At 36.5% G+C, this 26,314-nt stretch overlaps 1 protein-coding gene across 2 annotated transcripts; it reads right to left on the bottom strand.

Annotated features, from left to right (window-relative positions):
- LOC139117280 (kelch-like protein 2) lies at positions 1-26,292 on the bottom strand. Of its 2 annotated transcripts, XM_070680236.1 has the most exons (6): positions 26,182-26,292; positions 22,444-22,686; positions 21,555-21,769; positions 21,332-21,396; positions 20,506-20,660; positions 1-3,965 (listed from the first exon to the last, which is right to left on the bottom strand). In XM_070680236.1, exon 6 carries the CDS (start codon positions 3,758-3,760, stop codon positions 1,637-1,639), a length of 2,124 nt encoding a protein of 707 aa, XP_070536337.1. In that variant the 5' UTR covers positions 3,761-3,965; positions 20,506-20,660; positions 21,332-21,396; positions 21,555-21,769; positions 22,444-22,686; positions 26,182-26,292; the 3' UTR covers positions 1-1,636. The 2 variants fall into 2 exon arrangements, with proteins under 2 accessions (XP_070536337.1, XP_070536338.1); XM_070680237.1 differs by lacking the exons at positions 21,332-21,396; positions 21,555-21,769; positions 22,444-22,686; positions 26,182-26,292 and adding an exon at positions 20,843-21,156.
- Between the last annotated feature and the right edge of the window lie 22 nt (positions 26,293-26,314).

The following is a 26,314-nucleotide window of genomic DNA, read 5'->3' as shown; positions in this document are numbered from 1 at the left end:
TTCGGTAGTCATCTAAAATATGCACTTTATTCTCTAGGTTGTAAATACACTTCTTAAAAAATCTACAAAATGGTATCTCGCTACACAACCAAAATACTTATATAAATACTTGAATGACAACACAAGATGTGAAAATATTCTATGAAATTAATGTACATTTTCGTTTCATTTATTTTGAACAGAGGAAAAGTGTAATTTTGTTTGTCAGAGTTTGGCATCTATTTTAAAATCTTTTTACTGAATCATACAGGTAAAATACTACTTTCATAGAATATCATAGTTTTACTCATCAAAAAGTTCTCATCGGTTGCAAGGACTGGTCATGATTTATGGTGAAATATATACGAAGTGAATAAGGTCTACGTTTTTCTATTAAACCTGTTTTATGACAAGTTGTGTCATTACTGTGGACATAAATGTAGACACTGTATATTGAACAGTAAAATAAAGTCGTTATCAATATTTGATGACAATTCTGCGAACCAGTTCCACTACTTGTAAATTTTACATGACAATATCAGTTGTCATAGATGAATATTTGTGCTCAAATACTAACAATCTCTCAAAATAGCCATCAAAAATGTAATATTAGTAATTAGGTCCTCTCTGAAGCAATCAGACAATTATATTAGCAAGGTTAAGGTGGATAAACTTTATTCTTTACAAGTTGCTCAGAGAACTATAAATAAAAGAAAAAGAAAATATTTGAAACAAATTTGACAGAATTAGCATTAAAGCTGTCTATTGCTCATTTTACTGTTTATATCTCATGGGTTTAATATATCGTTTCTTGAATCCTTGGTGTTTTAGTAAATAAATATTTGAAATCAGCTGACACTAATCACTCTCTGGCCAATTATTTTTAAAAGTTTACTTTTTACTCCAGTGATCATATTACATATAAACTGGACTGCTTTTGTGCTAAAATGTGAGATAACCTATGATTTTAAACTGGTATTGTCAGAACGGAAAAAAAAAAAATTCAAGATTGATTTCGTGGCAGTCACATGTTCTTTTCTGTAACTTAAAATCCCAAGGACTTTTTTTGTACTTAGCTGATTTCAAGTGTTGATTTCCAATGAAATCACTTTGTTTCTTAAGAATTAGCATTTTCACAATGGTCTTTCAGAAGATAAGTATCATTTTCGTCATAACTGTGTCCGTCCTGTTTCTGGATAACATCTCCACAATCTGATTGAAAATGACTTTTTGATGAAAATTCAAGGTGCAGGTGGAAAGGTCGGAACATTTCAAACCTGTTGTTGAGTGCCAATTTCGCTCGGCATGCAAGGTTGAAGAAATCGTGGACCTTTCCAACTGCACGGGTACGGTTTCTCGACATGATGTACCATACATCCTGGTCCCATCAATGCAGTATTGCAGACAGGGCAACTGGTGGGGGTTCTCTTTTCCTTCCCTCGTTTACAAACTGATCCCTCTGTCTAGATGATCTCAAGATTTAAATGTATTCCATCACTTCCTCTGGATCAACCGATTGGAGAGGGAGAAAAGGGGCATGAACTGGGAATATATCACTGAAATTTGACCAGTAACATCTGACCTTTGACATGGACAGTATAGGAAAATAGTGTTATCTCTTCAATATCGGCCTGATGTTTATTTGATGTTATAATTATCACTGTGAATCTCTGATCATTCGGGCAATAACACAGCTGTATGGGGGTGAAATGTTAGGCCAACTGCTTTTGTCATCCACCCATCCTGTTGACTCAGATTCTAACTTCCAAATCTTGTTTTCCGATTCTTCGTCGCCTGTGTCTCCACCCATGCAGAAGATATCATTGTTGTAGCTCACTATTTGGCAGTTGCATCTCCCTTCTGGAAGCTCCGGGCCAAACCGCCACTCATTCTTGGCCGGGCAGTAGATCTCCACAGACTTCAGCATATTCTCAGGGTGCTTGTCACTGATCAGGGTGACGGTGCCCCCAACCACCCAGATCTCATGGTTGTGCACTGCGATGCCAGCACTGCACCTGGGCAGGATCAAGTTGGCCGAATTGGACCAGATGTCGGTTCTTGGGTTGTAGCATAGGACTGAATCCAGGACTGTGTCTTCGCATTCGCCTCCAATGACGTACAGCTGCCCGCCGAAGGCGGTCATGCAGTGCGCCTTCACGGCATGTGGTAGGGGAGATATCATTCGCCAGGCGTTAGTTTGGGGACTGTATACTTCAACGCTTGCTAGCACACCATCAGGACCAACACCTCCAACTACATATATCTGCCCGTCAAGTACAGCCATACGGAAGTGAGTGCGCGTGAAGGACATTGGGGCACGGGAGAGCCATTTTTTCTCAAAAAGATCATATTGATAGAGGCCTCCTCCTCGTCTGTGCATGCGACGGGTGCTGAATTCTATATGCTGCTTTCCTGCTGTGTAGATCTGGTTTTCTCCCATGACTACACATTCTGGATGCTCACTCAAATCTGGCAAGGTGCGCAGCCGATAATTATCATTACCAACGCTAATGTCCGACACTTCATTCCTTGTCAGGAATATTACCATATCTTTAAACGGCATGCCGCGTCGGGTGTTGACGTTCATGTTCGCCAGAAGCTTGAGGTTCGGACGGCGGTCCTTCAGCAGGTGGTACTGCAGTGCCTCTTCAAACAACTGCTGGCAGGTCTTGGAGGAGTAGATGAGACGCTCTCTTTCCATACAATCGTGGATGAAATACGGGCTTAACAGTGCAAATCGGACATGCTTCAAGACCTCCAGCAGATCGTCTTTGCGATTGTCCATGTCACGTTTTACCCAAGTCATAACTGCTTCATAGACAGTCTCTTCCCTTTCTACATTGATCTCATCCCGTGATATCAGGTCAATCAGTTTCTCTTTGCCGAGGGTGTAGAATTCCTCTTCCTTGCAGACATCGGCGAATTTATCGTATATCAGCTCTCTCGCGAGATCTTGCAAATTTCCACATTCATGCGCAGATGCAAAGAAATATATATTGATACAGTTTCCTAGTGTGACGTGGCGTTCCATGTAGGCAGCACAGGCATCCCGAATTCCCAACAACTGAAACATATTGGAGGCTAGCATCAGACCTTGTACATTGTCCACATTAATTTCAATTTCTGAAGTGTATGCATACTGAATGATCAATCGCATTGCTTCAGATTCCACACCGTTGATGCGTATTCTATCCTTGCGACTCTCCTTCAGATCACGGGTGAACATTGCTTGAAAGTAAGGGCTGCAGGCTGCTAGTACAAGTCGGTGGCAGGGGAACTCATCACTATCGACTAGAATTGTGACATCAACCAGAAGCTGGTCTTCGTACAAAGCTTTAAGTCCTTCCAACATAGTAGGCAGATGCTGAACATCCTTAAACTTGTGTACATCTGGGAAGAAGTCATAAACACTTTCAGTGCTTTTCTTTGGATTTGCTTTTGTTTTCGACTTTGACAATGATGATGATCCAGTAATCACAACCGATGGTGTGCTATCAGATTTGTCAGAAAAGAAGGACGACGCAAGTGGTCTTTCTCGTGGTTCTCGTAATTCCCTTGAGTCTCGTAGATCTCGCTCAGACCTGGATAAATCTGCCTGCCGAGCCCCCCACAAGGTATATGCATTTGCACCGCTGGGCTCATCATCCCCATAATCTTGCATGAAGTTGTAGTTGAGTGGCTTTGTAAGCGACTTTCTCTTCAGTTTTGGACTCTGTGATGCGGCTAAGAGCTCCTGCAACTCAGCTCGGTCTCTTTCCACCTGCGACCTTCTCTTGTGCATCTTTGGACTTGGTGGTGGGGGGCCCTCTGGTGGCGTATCCTCCCCGTCACCACCAGAGCCACCGAGTAGTCTCCTTACCGACCGAATTTTGACTGTTTGGAGAGTAAACCTGAATTCAAAGAGTCGTTCACAGTAATTGTTGTGTTGTTTTCTTGGTTGTGTTTCTTACTATCTTGACATTCACCAAAAGATGTACAATGTAAACCTGCAGAAAAATAGATCAAGTACAGTAAGCAAATACAACTCAATCTTGAAAAATGAAAAATGCTCATTCACATGGTTTTTTGGTTGAAAAAAATTTTCTTTACTTGGAAAAAATCACTATATTTTGTTATTTTATGTTTTTATGTGTAAAAATGTTATGCACTTTTAAATTTTCGACCAAATGAATATTTTCAATTGATAAAAATTATGTGGTTTCTATGAACTTTGTATAAATTAATAATTTATACAGGAAATTGTGTATTTGATGGAGAAGTTACATGTATAGTAACAAATTAGTTACCGCCGTTGTAAAATAATGAAGTCCCTGAATGAGAAAGTCCATATGGTATATCTGATGGTAATTAACTAACACATGCAGTGAAGTACCAATGTAGATTGTCTTCATGTTCCTGATCCCTGGCCTTAGAAATTCCAGGATTTTTTTATCACCATGTGACAACTGGTTATTGCAAATTTCATTGGTGATAATAAATAGATGCTGTAAAAAGTTTTATAAAGTTCTACATGTATGCAAATCCCAGATGTTGTCTGATCGGAAGACCCAGCGAGTACAGTCTCAATTACTCAACTCTTCTATTAAATCCTGTCTAACATCTAATGCATTTAAAAATAACCTGGCATAATGGTCACTACATTTAATATTGGAATCCAAAGTTTAAAAGCGATTTAGTATGTCCCCGCAGCTTCCTGTGTTACACTGAGGATACTTTTATATTGTTATATTCGCAGTATAGATTCTTTTTGATATTTTTCTCTTTCCTTTGCCATGTGAACTCTGTGTATGCCAGTGAGGAAGTATAATAAAATAAAAACAGAAAAAAAAATTATGCTGCAATTTTTCTTATAGACGCAGGTAAAGATTTACTAATTTTGTTTAATAATTTCTTTTGCTGCAAGAGCAATGTGCCTTCACCCTCTCATAGCTTCAATGGACAAAACTTAGAAAAACAAACAAAATACAGTATTAAAAAGAGAAAAATATATGACTCTAAAGTATATGACTCTAAAACATGACATAACAGTAAAACCTATCGCATTGAAGAAATGAATATAAATTGACCTTAACAGTATTATAGGGCCAGTAGCAGTAACTTGTTTTGATGATGTTTTCACAACTTTTTGTTTTGTATGTCAATCACAAGCTCTTGTTCTACTCCCTAGCATGACAGTAGGTGCACTGCTATCGTTTAGGGTATATTTGAATTCTAGGCGAAACCAGAATTCACTTGTTATAAAATAACAATTCAGTTTAAACATGTACAGGCCAAGCTGACAAGCTGAATACCGTGTATCTCAACATGCTTTGGAGATTAGAACAAGAAACTGTAGTGACATTAAAAACAAAAATAGTGAAAAAAATCATCAAATGTTACTGGTTCATCATTGAACTCAGCACATCACATAAGCAATTAAAAATGCCAAAGTCATCCTGATTTCAATACAAAAATTGATAAAATATTTCATAGTACGTGTACCATAGACAGTAGTTTCTCTACTATATATTATAGTGCATTGCACAAAAGATGAGGAATGAAATTTGTTTTATTTTCAGAAGTATTTGGTTTAAAAGCTGTTTGAAAACGTTATGATGATGAAGGTCTGAGAAATTTACACTGTTAAGAATATCTAGACAATCAGAAAAGGAATGTACCAGCATACATTTGATAAAGCAAGTAGCATTTACATACTGTCTAAGATGTTCAAAGCTTGGCAATGACTTGTGGAACATATTATAGTGCAGTCGTTTAACCCTTTGCACCCTGACCCCCTGGTACTCTATGACATCATCGGACATTTATGTCCAAGCCGGGTTCAAAGGGTTAATTTATTGAAAAATATTATTTCATTTGGTAATTTATAGACTAATAAATTGGTGCCTATGTGTCCAAAATAATATTTTGTTTATCTAATAATTATATCTATTCATACCAAAGAAAAATGATAAATAACAAGAACGCAGCAAAAGTAATGATAAAAATCAAACTGCAGGAATATGGTTACATTCTTGTTGTTTAACAGTAATATATTCAGTAGGCAGTGATTCCAATCTGCTAAACATTGAATTTACACTACATTAAAGTCCAAGAACTTCTCAGAATATGTAGATGATGATTTCTACTCTAAAATTTGAAGAAGCTTCAAGTCAACATTCAAAGAAGAGCATAAGATCTTTTTGTCAGACATTTTTCTTATGGAATGTCGTTGTGACAGAAACATTTTGAGAAATATCAATATTGAAAACAGAATACTGCAGTTTGTCCAGAGTCATTTCAAGAAGATTGTCTTCATAATGTGATATTCCACTATTTTGTCACTACTAACTGACTTGACAATGAAAAAGACTGGAATTTATGCTTTCCCTACATAACACATTAACACATTAACAAATTAACACGTCTTGTAAGGGGAACACCATTTGATTTCTGGGGGGGGGGGTATGGAGGATTTTGAGAAAAAAAAATTTGTCGCCAGGTGAGAGAGAAGAAAAAAAAATTGATCCTGTCATAGAAAAAAAAAATTGTCATAATAGACAGAAGTGAAAAAAAAATTGTCAGAATGCACCAACAAAATTTGGAAACCCTATTCTCATGTATTCTTTGCCGGCGCGCCGCCATAGGCGGCGCAAATGTTTTTACCACAAGCAATTCTTATGTTTTTTTCCCAGCACTTATGATATAAGCATGCACTACACCTCAGTACACTCAATGTTTTCCTTCCCTTTTCTGACCCAAGAAATCATATTTCAGGATTTCTGTTGCAATATCTCAATGGCATAGGCACTATCTAAAGGGGACTTTTTGACTTCTGTAAATTGTGAAAATTTTAAAACACAAGACAGGAGTCAATAAACTAGTGTTAAAATCAATATATTATTCTCTCAATATAAATATATTAGGAAGATGCACAAGTTGACAATGAAAAATTGAGGAACAACAAATATAATGAAATACAAGGGAGGGGGTCACTAAAAAAATTGAAAACTTCAGGGGGGCGTTACTCAAAATGTGGAGAGGAAGAGGGGGGGGGGTTACTCAATTTTTTTTGGCAAAATAAATTGAAACACATCTCAGATTGCACCATTGCACACATCCATTTCTCAAAATTTTCAATGCGAGAGGGGGCAACCCCTCTCGTGCTCTCCCCCCCTGGGTCTTCTAACAGTTTTACTGGTAAAAGACAAATATTAAATACCTATTGGATTGCACTACACTGCACCGTGGCGCACATCAATTTCTCAAAATTTTCGCAAGATCTAGGACACAACTGAACTGTTGTGAATTCATCATTTATTATCACAGAAACATGTTTTCATTTACCTCAGTTCAATGACCATTTTGACAGTTAAACATACCATATTCATGCTTTTCATTAGAAGCTGGCAGCTGGAGAAATGACACAAGAAGGTCACAGATTTTCCGTTCCTGTATATTTATTTATCTTCAGTCTCTGGCAAACAGAACTGTTTTTCACAAATTGTATTGTCATTGTTTGGTTGTTGAATATTGTGACACAAACACTAATCATGCATAAAATGTAAAAAAATATTGCAGTGTTCAATGTCATTTTCAAACAGTTTTGCCGAGTGCAAAATAACCTGAAACTCCTCTCAGATTGCACCATTAAACACATCAATTTCCCAAAATTTCCAATATGAGAGGGGGAAACATCCTCTTGTGCTCCCCCTTGGGGTGTTCTAACAGTTTCACTTAGTGAAAAAATTAAAAAACACCTCTCAGATTGCACCAGACTGCACCATTGCACACATCAATATCTTAAAAATTTCCATGCAAGATAGGGGAAAGCCCCTGTGACACTTTCCCCCTAAGCCTCTCACGTGTTCTCCCCCTGTACTTTCAAATTCTGCCCGGTCAGACATCCTAGTGAAAACCCTGTCATAATACCCATCCAAATTAAACAATATACTATATGTTAGATACTGTGTGAGCTTTTATATCTTTATTTTATTGTGACTTGCAATTTCATTTTGATGGGTTCACCTTTTTTGAACCATCATGAGATAACTGATGATCGTCTAGCAGGGTACATCAGGATTTGAAAGGTCTTTACTGTTGCTGTATTTTGTGAATTTTACAAATACATGTATTTGTATTTAACTTTTCTAAGTGGGGGGATCAGTCAAAATTTCAGAGTTAGAGAGGGGAGTTACTCAAATTCATCATGGTTGATGGGGAGGGGGGTGTCACTCAAAATTTCTGAGTTTCACGCCGTAAATAATGATGACTTCCTTATATACAATGCATCACAAACTTGATGACAAAGAAAAAAAAAATTGCATTGCTACTCCATTTGAAAAAAAAAATTGATGCAGCTCTGACAGTAGAAAAAAAAATTGCTGTGACAGGAAAAAAAAATTTGCTCCCATACCGATTTCCTCCATACCCCCCCCCCCCCGAAAATCAAATGTTCTCCCCTAAAACAAAACGCTGAATTGCTTTTTACTTGTGATAGTTGTTTATGTTGATCAATCTCTTTTTGAATCCATGAAAGATTCAGTCTTAGGTCTCCCACAAACCAAAGCCTGTACAGTACCTGAAAAGTCTGTTACCTGATAAAATTATTCATGTCTGTGTATCTCTTTTTGAATCCATAAAAAATTCAGAAAATGCTGCTTTAATTACTTTCTTGTTAGTAGCCTACCACTTTAAATCTCGGGGCCACTTTGAATTGAAGATGTCGCACTCACAGTTTTCTATTTTTGGCAGATAATAAAGTAGGTCCAAGATATAAGGTTGAGTTCTTGCATTCCAGGTCTAGTATTGTCTGACATCCAGATAGGGAATGTCCCTTCTTGACCCTCCCATTTCTTAATATAGCCAACATTCCAATCTTGTTTATGTAAAGTCAACTGATACAGTAGTTTTAATATATCTAAGTTCTGGCTGTCCTGTGTGATTTGGAGGATATTTGCCATCATGATGATGATAGAATTATCTATGACACCAATGGAAACAAGTAAACATGTTTTTCATTACTGCAGTGATTGAGATCATGAAAAATATGACTGCAGAATTAGGAATATAGTTCTATAGTTCACAGTTTTGTTCAAATTTCATGAAGGAGCTAATATCAAGCTACTAAGGACTGCTAAACTTAAAGCAACTCTGTCAGTGATGTCTGTCACGTATTTCAGACACTGAAGTTGGTTAAGTAAAGGTGATAAATTGCCATGTTCAAGAATATATTTCTGGCTTCACACATTTGTGTACGATGAAATAAATTACCATTATTTGTTATACATCACACTAGGGTCACCATGGAGAGAGAAGAAACAGCGTTTATCATGACGACAATTTGATGAATTTAGAATCATGACAGGCATGCGGCAATCACGGACAGCAGTTCTCTATACTGAGGAGCTCTTGTATGTTCTCCACTCATTTTTATCAATTAAAGGTCACACAACTGGCAACATAAACCATATGCCCTGGAGTGACAGGGTAAAAATGCATAAACAGATATTGATTCCATTCTGTAAAGGTCGCTGAATAGAAGTCATCTGACTCATAGCTGTCTTGACGGTTATTTGAACTGCGTCATCAACTAAAAATACAGCTGCTTCATGAACTCATATCCAACTTTACCTGTCATTATTATTACAGTAAAATCTGCACTAAATATATGTAACATATTAAATCAACCCGTTCTTCACATTTAATTTACTCTAAAGACTTTATTTTTGTACTCAAATTTATTGTTTACTTATCTTCCAAATGTTTTTGACAATAGACAAATTTTGATCAAATAATTTGTGAATTTCTAAAAAGCTGGCTTCATTATGGCTTCCATTTACACAAAATTATAACAAAATAGAAGTCTTAAAAGTCATTCTTCACTTTGATTTGTTGAATTTTTGTTGAATTTTGATGTACTGTTGAATTTTGATGTACTGTTGAATGTTGAATTTTGATGTACTGTTGAATTCTGATATACTGTTGAATTTTGATGTACTTATTCACTGTTGAATTTTTGGCCTACTTCAACACATGACTAGAATATTACCACCTTTCACTCTTGGCTACACGTGTATACAAGGACATGATATCTCCATTCTCCATTACTTAAACTTGCGGCATATGTGAGATACATGTGGTAAATCAGAGTGGGTTTGTTATATATTCAGGGTGATATAGGCCAGCAATTAATGCCACCAACGCACTGCAGTCACAATACATGCACACGGTCCATACACTCAGAGTCACTTAAAATTCAAGGACTTTCAAGGACTATTACTGTAACAGCAATTTTCAAGGACTTTTTGAGGTCTTAAATACCATTTGCTAGATATTATTTTTTTAAGATATATCATTTTTATATATCATTTTACATATCATTTTCACAATTTCATGACTGATCATCTTGGCATTTTCAAAAAGTATTGGTGGAGTAAGAATTATTCAGGACTTTTTGGAACCCAATTTCATTTTCAAGGACTTTTCAGGACTTTCCAGAATTCAAGGGCTTCCGAGGACTTTCCAGGAGCCTATGAATCCTGCACGTACAAAAGTATTTTACATTTTACCAGGGTTCCCCTCGGTTTGTAAATTCTGTTTGTAAATCAGTGCATTGGAGATAGCTCTGATGTTAAGTTGCTAAATTATAACATTGTCCTACGCAGGTGGCGGTGAGCCGTCATTGCTGCCTTATCTTTTCATCTTTATATTCCTCTTGCATATATATTGCAACGAGAGGACAGTTGGTAACAGTTTACACTCTAGAGATATAAAGCAGGCCATTTCTCTATGAACGGACACTGAACCAAAAACACACAGGCGATAAAAAACAGTTGTTAGAGACAGAAAAACAGGTGCATCTCACTTTAATATGTTTACGCCGGGCAACAGGACTTTGTTTAGTGTACGATTCACTGTGAGTTGGACAGCTGCCGGACATTGTTATTGCTGTTTCGATTAGCATGCTGTTTTTAAAATACCGGTTTTCAAAATACCAAAAGTATCATTTCAAATTGCATCACGGCTGGCACACATGCTGATATAAATGTTTACAATGAAGGCATTTGTCTGTTGTAAGCCTGAAAATGATTTGGAAACTGTTTACACATTCGGCAACTAGAGCATCATTCGTAACATGAAGATTATACTGACATGGGGTTAGACTTCTCAATTTGAAGGGTAAGCGAATGAATGCCCTCTTTATATCCATTCATTTTCTATATATGAAATAAAAACTGACACAGATCAAACTTGACAGATAATCCCCATAGATGTCCACTGTGAACTTTCACCTACAAGTGTATATATGCCTCGTAAAGTTTGTTTGTTCTTTAATATCCAAGAAAAAAATACACAAAATGTTGTAGAATGCACGTTTTCACACTTCTTTTGCGCTTATAAGATCCAACTACAGATGTGAAAAATGTACAGAATAGAATAATATTTGAACTGTTTCATTGCAGCTGTAATTCTGACACATAGCAAGATGACTATCATATGTTTAGTATTTGAAATTGTACAATGTGTGTATAATGTCTGTGATAATTGTGATCTAGCAGATATTAACACTTTCTTCAGTGTTTACAAATTTGTCATATTTAACGTTTTCACACCAATGCAAAAAAAATATTCCAAGTGATACTTGGCCTCCAATCACAGCCCTATACTAGGCTCAATGAGAACTGCAACAGTGGCTATATATTTTACTGCTTCCAATTAATTTAGTAATTACAACTAGGAGAAAACATTACACAAATGTGCTCAAAATCTTACCATAAAACTTCAGAAACACGAGTAAGTGACCAAAAATTGTTAGAAAAAAAGTATTTGGTGTTCTTTAAACTTGAGTATTATTGCTGTGCTTGACAATAAAAAAAAAAGCTGGATTGTGAAGACTCAAAACAACAGTAGCAGTAAAGAAAAGCGAAAAGTTTCAGGTGCTACTAAGTTATCACTGACACCGGGCAGTAAATACAAACTTTTTGAAAATATTATGAGCTTTAATATGTCTCGATGAAGGTATTGTTTGAGATACACAATGTTTTGAGCCACTCCTCGAATGAAATATTTGTTTGAAAGGAAACTAAGAGCTGTTGAATGGTGGGGTTGTCAATGGGGATTGAAACATTGACCCTTCGGGTCTATGGTTGAAATTACACAGCAGGGCTGCTTCCAGCTTCTCAGCTGTGCAGAGCTGCTGATATGGGCAGTTACAGCCCAGTCAGAAGGAACATCATTTTTGTATATACCTAGGATGATCCAATATAGATACTAGTAGCTTACATACAGAGTACAGGAGTAGGTATTATGTCCCCAATTTCCATAATGATATGGATGTACAGAAATACTCTTAAAGAGTTATACAAGATGATGTACAAGACAATAATAGTGTTCAAGTTACTTTTTCATCAAAATTACATATGTAGACACATGTTGCTGAGTTTCCTTGATGCCATGGACAATATCAAGATGTTCTTGTTACTATTATTGTAACCCTGTAGTAGAATGTCTTCCAGCAAAAACCCCTGCAGGACCAATGGAAATGTATTTTTTCTGGCTAGATATTATGTCTAAGGCATGGCAATTAAAGCAAACATTCATTTGAAGGGCCGGGAATTGCAAGTGATAGTCTACCGGTACAATATAAGGCTGTAAATGGTCAAATAGTCACAAAAACTGGTCAAGGAAAAATGAAATTGGCTGTATGTAGCTCTAATAAATTTTACACATTATCAATATTTAGGCTGTGGTGAAATCAACAGTCATGAGGGCAGAATTTTGGCTACTGTGTTATATCAGTGGAACAGATAAGTTCATCAGAATGTCCATCCCATGGAATTTGTGGATTCAGATATCATTGTTTGACCTATGTCTACTTTCTAGAGAGGCTATGTTGATTCATGTGTGCAATACACCAAAATATGACAAAAATGCAACAGTTATCACAGCAGTTTTTACAAAGTGTTTTTAGACTAAAGGCTTCGAGCAAATGTACTGTAAAAGCAATGTGGTATAAAAGCAGGTCTGTTCAAGAAATCAATTTAAAAATACTGTAAAACTGCATCTTTTCCAGTGTATGTAGGCAAGTAGATACAGGTTGTTGCTGTGCTGGTACATTCATGCTACACACCTTGGACTTCTCTATATTCAACTTTGTGGTAGACCCATATAAGCTAGATGTTTATAATTCTGCTTTCTCTGTGAAACTATCATGATTTTTAAAAGGCGCAGTGATACAACACCAAAATCTTTTCAAAGTTCAATGCCACCAACAATAACTTCATAAATAATCACCAAACTAATACTCTCTACACACACCCATTATACCCACATCACCCATTTCATGTACCCATCAACCATATACTTCCACCCACCAATTCACCCTCCCAACAGTCATAATAATCACCTGTAACCATTACACAACAGTCATGCACTGTACATAAACTGCTCAAAACAACCACCTACACTCATTATGTGCAGTTCATCCGACACTGCACACGTGTCCATCCTCTATACAGCAGAACACACTCACATACCTGTTATGCTGTACATATATATTATGTCTGGTTGTGACTGAAATTTCATCAGCAATTCATTACTCATGATTTAGTTGACCTTTTCCCAGTTAAGCTTTGCAATAACCAGCATTTCAATGGATAGCTAAAAATGATACAATCAAAGAAAGAGGGAGAAAACTTGAAGGGTTCAGTTTTTGATCATTGTATTATTAAAAATACTTCAGATTTCTTGACAATCATCATTTATTATTTCAATTCAATTTTGGGATATATACCAGTAGAATATTCAGTTCGAAGTTTGGGTCTATTACTATTGCAGTTAAGCTGTACTGGTATGAAGATCCTACTACACATGTAGGGGTGAACACCATAAATTACAATATTGAAAGGAAAGCACATTAAAATATCCAATCCTGGATAAGGATGAAAATTGACTATGTTAGAAGATATTGGCATATCTTCATTTTTATCCTATAGCTTAATTACACAAATAAATAATATTGTGTCCAAAGTGTATAAATAATATATGTACATGCAAACTTTTCACTTGATAGCAATTAAGTTAACTTCCAATTCAAATCCAGGATTTATCACATCAGTTTAATCAAGCAAAATGTAATTTAGCAAGACTGAAGAATACAATTAATTATACAGGCCCACTTCAGTCTCTGAACAATTTTACAAATCAGCATAATCCTAAGGGGTCAATTAGCTGAACAGAGCTTTGAGAAGACCCCCTAGGAAAACAAAGTTGTTTTCACATGGCAGACGGGGCTCAGTGCTTTTCAGGTATGCCATCAATTCTGACAATATCAGACGGTGACTGAATTGGGTACTCCAGATAGGCTCTTGATAGGTCTTATTTTCAATGATCATGTGAATATTAGAAAGGCCAACGGAGAGCTTTCAACAGGAAATGTGAAAAATATTTCACAATTTTTATGATTGGCACATTCTGAAACACTTGTCTGACTAAAAATAGAATAAAATGTGCACCTGTTGCATAATTCCTCCCACACATTCTGTAGTATTTGAACCTACAACTTTTAGGTTATAGTTTACAAGCCATCGTTGAATAATATGGCCTGGGTTAAGAGATGATAAATTCGTAACATGGCAAGTATGGGACAAAAATGTCCAACTCCAATGCATATACCTCAAAACATCACTTCAGCTACTGGTTTGCTTTTCTTCCTGACCATGGTATAGAAGAGGCTAGAATCTAGCCAGTTGATGGAGGGTTTGCAAATCCCTGAATCACCTGTTTAGACTCTAGACTGACCGCAATACCAGCACACGCTCATGTTAAGAAGGTACCATAATCAGCAGTGTGTGATACAAAGGTATCAGTACTGAAGCTGCCAAGTTATTAATGTGTGTCAAGTTAGCCTAGAATCCTATTTGTCTGCGTGCCTCTACGGTCGGAGGTACGGAGGCAAGCGGACGAATAGGATTCTAGGCTAGTGTCAAGTATGTCAAGTATGTGCAGCAGTACCTGCCTCCAGGATCATCTTTTCCTGTTTAATTAACTGACTAAGGAAACTCTTCTAGACTTACAAATACTATCCAAAGATGATACAATCATTACAATTCAAAAGCATATAACTTTCACTTGGTTCAGTTAGTATAGTAATTTTCAAGTTACAAGGCTTAAATATCTCAGTTTAAAATGGTGTTGTGTTTTGGTTCCATGAGTTCATATCATCCATGTAACAGACATGAGCTATGCATTCTTTGCCTAATAGTAACTCCAATCGACACAAGCAAGAACATAATTGTTGAACTGTACCTGATACTTGTCCAGGAATAATTGAGGTCTGTATAGCAAGGCAATAACACAAATATGCCATCTAGTACTGCATTATCTGAAAGCATTCCAATAAAACACTTTGTGTCTTATACAAACATTCACTGTTACCAACTCAGATAAGCCAAAATGAAACTTGAGGACAGATGTTTGAACACTCAAATTTTTTCCAAGCCGTAGAGCTTGTCACATGTGTGGACCTATTTTGAAATATTTAGAGAAAGTTAAAGTTTTCTCTAGCCTATATTTTGTGGAAATCACAATTTTAATCCTTTGAGTGCTGTAAATTTTCCCCAAAAAATTTTTGTGCAAATTTTTCCAATTTTTATTAATTTTTTGTAATTCTTTTGATAATTTTGGACCAAATGGACACTACTTTGCATTGGCTACAGTTTTTGGTCAAAATTTTGGAAAAAATCTGATAAAACTTTATATTTTATAAATGCGGCAAAAATTGAATTTGGCACTCAAAGGGTTAACTTTTATATAGTCAACACAGACAACAGCTGCCCTTTTGAATTTTAAGTACTAGCAAATATAAGTTGTTTTCATTTCATAAGTCCAACAATCTGGAACTTCAAGGCAATCACTTATTTCATTTTTGATGGAAAATGTGAATAGTTAATGGTCTCTTTGAGCAACGTATTTCTCTAATGCATACAAACTTTGTGCTAAATTTAACATAATTATAATGTTGTAAAAATTATACAGTCTATGCACTTCTACTTACAATGTCTTACCATGTTAAGTTGGTAGAGTTACATTGTTTTCAATGGATGTGTTGGATCAGTCCTCAGAAAAAGACATGAAATGATGTACCTATGACAATGACCCTCTTTCTCTTTCAATAGGTCGAACCTATCCATTAAATAAAGGGCTGTAACTTTTGATCATTTATTTGCTTTGTATGTCATTTGCAGGTTCTTCTTCTTCTTCTCAATGCATCTGGAAGCACCAACCATTTAATTTGTCAATTTGTCAGCACAGCTTCTCTATACCTTTCAAATGCACTGCAATTTTTTACAGAAGTCACTTGTTCACAGTAACAATGCAGTCTGTACATCATGTACAGCTTGTGTTGACAAGCTCAACATTGCATATCTCAACAGGATTTGGGGAGTAGAACAAGAAAATGCAGTGATATTAAAAACAAAAATAGTGAAAAAATCATACAGAGTTACACCTATTGACCCTTTAGGAACAAAGGCATTACAATGTATTCCAAGATTTTTTTGATAAACAAGTTAATCTGCTCATGAATGTCAATTAATTTCATCAGCCTGACTTTCACCTGACAATGAACTGTACAAACATTAATCCCTATCGAGGTAAATTGTCATGATGACGGTGACGCAGGCTGCCTGCATTCAGATTTTTGTGAGTCACAGACAGTTATAGGGTGTATGCTGTACCATCTGTTATATACTGGTATAACCTTGGCAAAGCCATGGCGAAGTCAGTTCTAAAACTGATAGAGCTGATAGGATCAAGTCGATTGTATTCAATTATATCACACCAGTCTATTAATGGTGCAAATACTGCGATCTGATTGGTCGAGACGTGAAAATAACCATGCTTTATGCACAATATAGCACAGTTCGATCAGGCACAAGTTCTCGAGCTTAAAGCTACAGAAAAATTCCCTCTTTGACTTTTCAGAATTTCAGTTTGATATTATGATACCTGTATAATGGCAATAAACCAACTTAGCTACAGGTATACCACTCAATTTTGACCAGTTCATTCCATATATGAACTCGCTATCACACGTGCACATATGTTATGAACTTATCAAAATCTCATGGTATCCCATACGTTGCTGGGTGTGGTTTATTGCTTAACTCTTTGAGCGCCAAAGTCTATTTTTGTCCCCTTTATAAAATAAACCCCTGTCAATTTTTCTCAGATTTTTGCCAAAATTTTGAGAAAAAAAATGTAGCAAATAAAATGTGATGTCCATTTGGTCCAAAATTATCAAAAGATTATTGAAAATTCATAAAAATTGGTAAAATTTTGCACTAAAATTTAGGCGGGAGAAAATTACAGCGCTCAAAGGGTTAACTATGAAATGAAAATTGAAGACCTTTGTTTGTGCACTGCATTTTCTAACGTAACATTGCCAACCACTGATACATCATGGTAATTTTAATTGCAATTATAGTTGCATAAAATCAAAATAATCTACCAGCTGTCTTTGGCATAAATCTGATGGCTACCAAGTCTGACATATTCACCTATGATGTCATGAAAACAGAATACAAATGCGCTGCAGTGCACTAGCCCTTGTCTGAGACTGCCATTGATGCATCATGGGATATGGCTGTAGTTGCATGAAGTTCAAAATACTTTGTAAACAATGACGTGAATACGACTGCCACAAGTCTAGCATATTGATCTATGCCATGAAAAACCGCAAACTGTTACACTTGTATGTTGCATTTTATCTGACACATCTACAGGTCCTCTATGCATCATGGGATAGGCTATAAAGTTGCACAAAGTTCAAAATCTGTTATCAAATATCACATTAGACGCCTGTTCCCAATGTCGGATACTGTTTACATATAAGCATCAAAGCAGCACATATAGTCTCAATTAAGCTCACATTGTATCTTTAAAGATCTGCGTCAATGAGTTTTTTCTTGTAATCCAAATAAGCTACCGGCTGTGAGGAGACCCAAGTCTGCAGACTGTTTACAAACAACTGTCTGCTAAAAAGTGTAGTTCATTACCCATTATATCCGACGCCCCTACGTTACTTTTATATCTATTCGTGTCTCTGTTGACAAACAAATTTTCTGATGACATATAAAAATGACGAAATTATGGCTGAGTGTCACGGGAGGATGTCCTCCCTTTCATGGCCTCTTTCTCATTCTTATGAAATGCTACACATATCAGATGTCGGATTCTTTCTCATCAAGTCAGATTGCCTTCTTGACACTGCACTCTTGTCACAATTTTGGAGGGAACTCCAATCTCTATCACTGAAAAGTACACTTAAAGTATATCAGCTCAAGTCCTTTGCATCACTGTTTCAAAATAACTCCTGTTACTTTTGAGTCTTTTCGTTTCTTCAAAGCTGCATGTTTTGTGTGTCAGATAAATCAAGACACATCTAATCTGACAGTACATTCCAAGTCAGTGAGTTAGGTCTGCATTCCACTCTCTGTGTTTCCCATTTGGCCGGAGTATAAATTTACGCCAGTCTATCTATAGCACTCAATGTTCAGTGACACTGAGGTTCACTGCAAGGCAGTTCTTCATTCTCAACCCTAAACTACGAAGTATTTCATAATTTCACATAAACACCTACATGGAATTTGCTTACATTTATTATTACAAGAGCATTTTCATGACCCCCTATTGTCCAGTCTTCATTCTACAGGGACAGTTTTCAGTTGTAGGAACGAGTCCAATGTGGCCTTGGCATTCCTTGAACTGATGAATACCACTTTCTCAGATATCATAAGTTGTTCAGTAATTGGTACCGGCAGTTATGATAATTCTCAAAAATGATAACTAATTTAAACGTGAAATATTTCATGTTATCAAGCACCATATGCTGCTTTCAGTACAGATCACTTTACTCATTACACAACTGTAGGTAAGAAATGTGGACTGTAATCCTTTTCAACTCATTTCCCTGTTCACAGATTCAACCTTGCCATAAGGGACTTTGGGATTAAATTTACCACAGAAAGGGTTCAGACTTGTTGAGTTTTAACTTCATATTACAACTGTTTACACTTGCTAATGAATTATCCACTGACTTAGAAATTTGCATACTATTAGAATTACACACAAGATATAAACATTGAATTATCTTGTCACTACATGAAGTCGGATCATATTTTCTAGTTGTTCATGTATTACTGCTCAGGACACAATATCTGAAGTACACTTCAGTAATAATAATAATAATAATCATTACATTAATTTTCAGTAAGTAAATAATATCACATTGAAAATTTCACTTTCATTCAAATCTTCTGATGAAACTGATAAATTAAATATAAGAGTGATTAATAACTATTGCTTGTATGGAGAACAGATGAAAATTCAGTGATGCTAGAATAAACTTGAGAACTTTCAATAGATTTGTTTGTATTGGGAGACTGTGATTCATAGCTGTTCTAGAAATCACAACAAACAGATTCATTGGTCCGAAATGGAGTGCTGTTATACATACTGTTGTGATTTCCAAAAGTACAGCCTTTCACAGAAAAGTATCATCTGCAGAGCTGTTGACATGAGTATTAAATTTTAACACTTGATGTTGGCTTCTCAGTACACTTCATAAATCTTGTTTTTGTGAACTGCATGGCATATTATGCAATTCTATTAAACATCACTGTGTGGTACAAAATTGTTCAATCCATATTTCATTCGTATCCAAGTCAATTACTGTCAAATTTCGAACATATGGCTCCTCAGCATCTGTTTGTTTACTAATTGAGTTTTTAAAGCATTCTGGGCTATCACTATGGAGCTAAAGAAAGCAACGCCACCAAGTGAATACCAAATAGGCAAAGCACTTCAAATATGGTCATCGGGCATTCTTGGCCAATAACGACACAGAGGGAGAAAGACATCAACAAATACTTTGCTCAAATCACACCAACTGATCCACAGTGTATGACGTTGTGTGTTTACAGTCATAAAGTTATTTTGGTAGGCTTCATAAAGAAAAGGGTAGGCTGGGTATAAATTCTCATCTACTAACTCGGCTTTTACATATTATTTTTCCATTAACTGAATAGCCATGTTTATGAATCATCATCACTAAAAGCACATGTCATTCAGTCTATGACACATGTTTTGATCGTTATGTTGAAGATACTTCGAGGGAAATATTTTACAGTAAAATTAACCAGTCTTTTCATCATACACTAACTGCTAGACATCAGCTGGTTTTATTAATGCTGATTCCTCAGAGAAAGTACTTGATCTAATTAAAATCTCTTTTCAGTTTACAAAAAATTGCTTTCATCATTTGCTTCAAGTTCAAATTTGTGATTTCATTACTTGTGCAACACATGTGGAAGCCCAATTTCAATGATCTTCAGCTAACCTAGTCGGTAAAACAAGATATACCGCTATGACATGATCCTGAAATAAACTAAATCTTTGGGAATAAAAATAAAGGTGATTGATACGTTTTTATGCACCGAGCGAAAGAGCAGGGCCTCATTTTTTCTACTGCACAAAGTTTGTACTTACCAAAGGTGAAGCCAGGAGTAGAATCCAATTTGCTGTTCTCGGTAGTGTGATCTCAGTCAAACAAAATTCTGTGACAATGAGTTTCTCCAAGCAGCAATTCTAGTTCCAGTGTAATAGTGAGCCCTGATACAGGTTACGTAGTGTTCAGCATCTGCCTGCATGCACACACAAAGAAGAGTAAAGACGCTAATGACAAACAAATTAAAGCAACAACGTGGCCAGCTCAGGATGTGAGAAACAAGTGAAGAATGGCCCCATCACAGATGTCACGTCTGACATTACACAAAACAATGCTATCACTAGTTCCCTGTGTTTACATATATACGAAATAACTCACTTTTACAAAATCTGCCGAGTATGCAGCTGGCCATGACTAAGTGCTGTACACTTGTGGCGTAGTTCTCACAGCAAGATTCACACGGCTCTGCATACGGCCTAATACTTTGGAATTCGGCCAACAGGCAGTGCTCCAACTGACAATAAAAACATCTCATCTCACAGCATTAGCACCGGTCACTTACAAAGATAGATATCCGGTTTTATCTTTTTGCTCCTCTTGGCCAAAAACAAGAAGTTCTGACTCCGGGAAATTCAGTTTTTTCTGCTGCTTTCTCCTCAGCAGACGCTTGGAATTGGGACACAATATACACTGGAATTTTGAATCTCATTTTGCTAGGGGCTCCTCAGAGTCAATTTAAAAATATCTGGTTTGCATTCAAATAATTAACATATTTCAAAGCTTTTTTTCCAAATGTTGAGTATCATATGATGGGCAGGGGGTTTTTTCTCTGGACTACACTCAAGGTGACAATCATTAGTAACCAACCTATTTCCATCGGCATGTTCCTCTCGTCACAGCACACGGTCTGCAGTGGTCTTGGCGGCAACTGTCTGAAAGGTCAAGAGACAGACATACACTGGTCTTAAGCTACAGGTTATGAAAGTACATGTTCCTCAGGCCTTTGGTATTCAGCCTCCCAAACACGCTGAAAATGGCCATTAGAGCTAGGAGAAATACCTACGAATCATAAAAGACCACATTCACTGACCTGATGGAAGACTGTGAAATTTCCCTCTCAATGATGTGTAAGTCAGGGTCCCCTCGCCATAGATGGTGCTGTGGAAATATGACACCGCGACCATATCTCTGACGTCATGTTGCCTGAAAGGTCTTGGGGCTGGGTGGCAGGGTGGAGAGAAAATAGCAGCATCATGGGAGCATCAACCAGTCCACACTGCACATAGTTTCACGTCCACGTATCCTCTGGAGTGAGTTCAGTGACGTTGTATACAATTTCAGTGAGATGTTCATTAGAGAATAAAAAATACAGACCTCAAGAATAAATGAATATATGAAATAAATACTATATATATCATTCAGGATTAAATTTGATACACATGATTAATTGATGCAGAAAGGACATTGCACCGAATGTATATATATGGTGATCAAAGATTGGAATGTTTCATTGAAATATGTACAAGCCATGGTTTCAAGACACATGTGCAAGCTATTCAAGCAAACACACAAATACATAAACACCCTTCCAATCTCCCAGTCTTCATTCCCCTCTGAAACAGTTGTGGCGCTTCGTTGGTTTATTGGTCTTTAATTCATTATAGTTTGCGTTGATCCCATGGAACAACAATCAATTCAATTTTTTATCAAAATTGACAAGAATATAATCTTGTGCTAGCAGTTCACTCTGCATTTTAGGTCTGTTTTCTCCAATTAATGATGATATGAAACAACTTTACATACAGTTTGTCAAATCACACTGCATACTGTTTTAAAGGCCTGTGTCAGGCATCATATTGTCTTGCCAGCAAATTTCAACTTGCTAGATTACAATTTCAATGGAAAACAAAAGGCTATGACACCTCAATAATCCTCTTACAGACTAGAACAAATTTGACCTGTGGGATCGAGTCCCTTACCTTTTAAGTGCAAATAACATTAGTCCAAGACGCAAATAAGCTGCTCTAGAATTTTTCTCGATATCGTGAGTAAATTTTGTGCCACAATTGTACATGTATATGTTCCCCTCCTGCATTTCACTTTTTTCCATCTTCATCACGTATGACAACCACAGATTCTCAGTGATTTTAATGGTTGGCCAATCTGGCTCAAACATCTCACTTGGCTGTTTTCAAACACTTAAGTTTCTTATACACTGGTACCTTATGTAGGAAAACAAAATACAAATCGATAAAACCAATTGAATATTCATGATAGCAAACCCTTGTAATATACATTTACAAAACATCATTGATATACAATAAATTAAAGTCATTGTTTTTAAGCTATCAAAATTCGTTTTTTATTGTCTAACTTGTTTGTATAGGACTAGTAATGCTTAAGAAAGGATCATTGTTTTGGGATCCCAAGTGATCTCTTCTCAGACTGGTTGAACCATGGATGTAAAAAATATTTTTTATCCATGGTTGAACATATATGATATTATATTATAAGCCATATGAGATTGATTATAACATGTGAATGTTGTACTTCTTCACCGCATGAAACTTGAAAGAGAGAGCTTATTTCTTTCAACAAAAGCATAGCTAAAAATGGCAATGCACCTTAGGGACAGATATTTGGACTCTCAAACTTTTACAATTCTCTTTTGGTCTGCCACTTGTGGGGGCTCATTTTGAAGCCCTTTCAAAGTAAAGTTTTCACTGGCTCATTTTTGTGATAATCAAATGTTTTATTTTCCCCCCAAAGAAGGGTTGGTGGCCATTTTGAATTGGGTAATTTGTTTCTCTAGTGCTAAATTTTGCAAGGTGACCCCTGAATTTTATTCCTGATATCAAAAGCTAATGGTTTAAAGTTTCCTTGCTGAAAATTCAAGCAAAAGTTTAAGTCTTTCAAATTTGAGGCACACAATACCTTAAAGGCCTGCGTTGGCACCAGATTGTCTCATCAGAAAATTTACCCACCAGATTACAATTTCAATGGAAAACAAAAGGCTGTCATACCTCCATAATCCTCTTACAGACTAGAACAAAGGCGATCCCAGGGATCGCGAACAGTGCCTTAAATGAATTTTCAGTGTCAATTCAGTGTAATACTGGTGAACTATGAATTCAGTTGTCCTGTTACCTATTTTATCTTTCTGCAAATATTAAGATCATATTCCAAATGAATTGTTTGTATATATACCTACCACCCTGGTTATGATAATACCTTCTGTTGCATTTTCAAGGATAAAGTGAACATGAAGTATACTACTTATTTTGATTCGCTACCAATTTCTCAACAGTGAATCGTATATTAAGTAGCAGTAATTAAGATATTTAACAAATCACTGAAAAAACTATTGCTGCTGTACAGAGTTGGGATATTCAAAACAGAGACTATATTAATTGAATTCAAGTAAATTAACAATAGGCAAGAATTCAAACCATTAAAGTAAGTGTACAGTCACCTGTAATCTAAATATGCCCATATATGGTCAAAGGGGCGTTCCTCGGTATTCAAAATGCCCATGTGAGGGCGCTGTTTTTAAAAAGCGGCCACCCGCTTAAAATCTGTGATTGGTTAGATTTTCTCTTTCCATGGTAACTGTGGCAAAATTGGAACAGGTGACAGTATTCAAACCATTAAGGTAAGTGTGTCATAGTTCGAAAGTTTCCTTGGGAAAAGTGATTGTCTTTTCGAATGTGAAGAATAAAAATCAGGGTTAACCACACAAAGTTTGGGTCTACTAAAAGAGAAACACATTGCGTAAAAATTTACTGATGTTTAAATTTGATATTTTAAGATGGCTGCTAAACTCTGTGATAACTCCATGGAAGGGGGATTCAAAGTTTTGATTATCACAAGAACAAGATGGTAAAATGTTAGTTTATTTCACTGGCTCAAAACTCTATGAGGGGCAACCAACATAGCTGTTTGTGCAAAGAGCTGTTTCTAGGTTTTAACCCTTTGAGTGCTGTAATTGTTCCCATCAAAATTTTAGTGCAACATTTTTACTAATTTTAATAAATTTTTCTGTAGTTTTTTGATAATTTTGGATCAAATGGACATCACATTTCATTGCTACAGTTTGTTATCAAAATTTTGACCAAAATCCGAAAAAAATTAACTGCTAAAGGAGACAAAAATTGACTTTGGTGCTCAAACCTTTTGAGCACTGCAATTTTTCCCACCAAAATTTTAGACTAAGTGCAACATTTTATTAACTTTTATGAATTTTTCTGAAATTTTCATGATAATTTTTGACCAACTGTATAGTACATTTCATTGGCTACACTTTTTTATCAAAATTTTAGCAAAAATCTCAAAAGAATTGACAGGGATATATTTTGTAAAGGAGACAAAATTGACTTTGGCGCTCAAAGAGTTAAGCAATTTGATGGCAGGCAGGAGTGGGTAATATTTTCGTAAGCAGGTTTGAAACGGGATAGGCAAATTTTCCAATTAGCTGGTGGGAAATCATATCTTCTTGCTGATGGGACACCTTGTTCAACAATCAATATGCAGACAAGGAGTAGGATTCAACCATTATCTGGTAGGCTATTTCCATAAGTTTTCCAAAGGGAAGGTAAAGAGCATATGATAAAGTGATGGCAGTTCGGACTTTAATATGCTGTGGGGAGAAGGTAGCAGAACGCTCTCTCTAAAGTTCAAGTTAGCGGGGAGTTTTTCACTGGCCTGTGAGAGGGGAAGCAGGGAGATTCTGGATGGAGGGTGAGAGGGAAAAACTATAAATCAGCGTGAGTGATTTTTTTTCAAATTGATGAACTGTGATTATTTTCCCCTAAAATAGGCTACCGATGTTTATTTTTGTCCAAAATTAATAGCGTTAATCGTGATTTCGGGTTTGTTACTAAATATAGCTGCACGCGCGCGACTTTCGGACAAATATGCTGAAATTCGGACAAATTTTGTCGTTGTATGCGCGGCTGTTGTTGCAGCTTGTAGTCTCAGTCATCAATTCATACGAATAAGTGTGACACTACATAGCCATGCTAACACTCGCAGGTTTTATTTTCGTCGATTATGCGGAAAATGCAGACAAATGTTTATTTATGCATATTAATGAGAGAGAACAGTGACGTCATTTGCGATCAGCGCTATTCCAATAGCATATTTAGCATATGAAACACTAAGGGTTTTAATATACAGTTTCTCAGAATTGGTTAGTCTGCCCTTGATAAGTCCAGACAAGAAATACAAATTCAATTGGTGTCTAAAATCTGTCTCCCACGCATCTTCTGCCTGAACATCTACATCTTAGTCTTAGAGAAAAATGTGGACAACATACAAAACGCGAAAACAAAAATAGATTCATCTTAATTGAAAGAATGAATTGAAATAATTTGGATAAAAATACACTCAAGTACCATGAAGGTAGTCTTTTTTCTACTCTACGCTGCAGGCTGGTACCAAAATTTACCCACAACTTATGGTCGAAGTGGCCTTGATGTAGCTCTGCATGGCAGGGCTGTGAGTTACCGGCGTTATACGAGGCCGTATAACGCCGGTAACACACAGCCGGCCCTGCCATGCAGAGCTAGCCTCGATGTAAAACTCAAGAAAACCCGGGAGAAAAACACCACTGGGGAACTGAAAGCACAGCACCGGGCGAACTCGGCACTGCGTCGACAAGAAATATACTATTGGCGTCTTAAAGTGCAATGCCCCCTTTTTTCGCGTTGACAACTTACCGTATATTGGGCTGGAGATCTGCAGTCAAAATGTTTTGTAGGATTTTGAAGTTTGGGCGCAAGCAGACGGATTTCGTGACCTTTAACCAAGTACTGAATGATGGGAAACTCCCTGGATTTCGAGTCACACTTT

Source organism: Ptychodera flava, chromosome 18, assembly GCF_041260155.1.
Source record: "Ptychodera flava strain L36383 chromosome 18, AS_Pfla_20210202, whole genome shotgun sequence".
In the NCBI taxonomy this organism is placed as follows: domain Eukaryota; kingdom Metazoa; phylum Hemichordata; class Enteropneusta; family Ptychoderidae; genus Ptychodera; species Ptychodera flava.
This window is presented reverse-complemented; position numbering and strand designations above follow the sequence as displayed.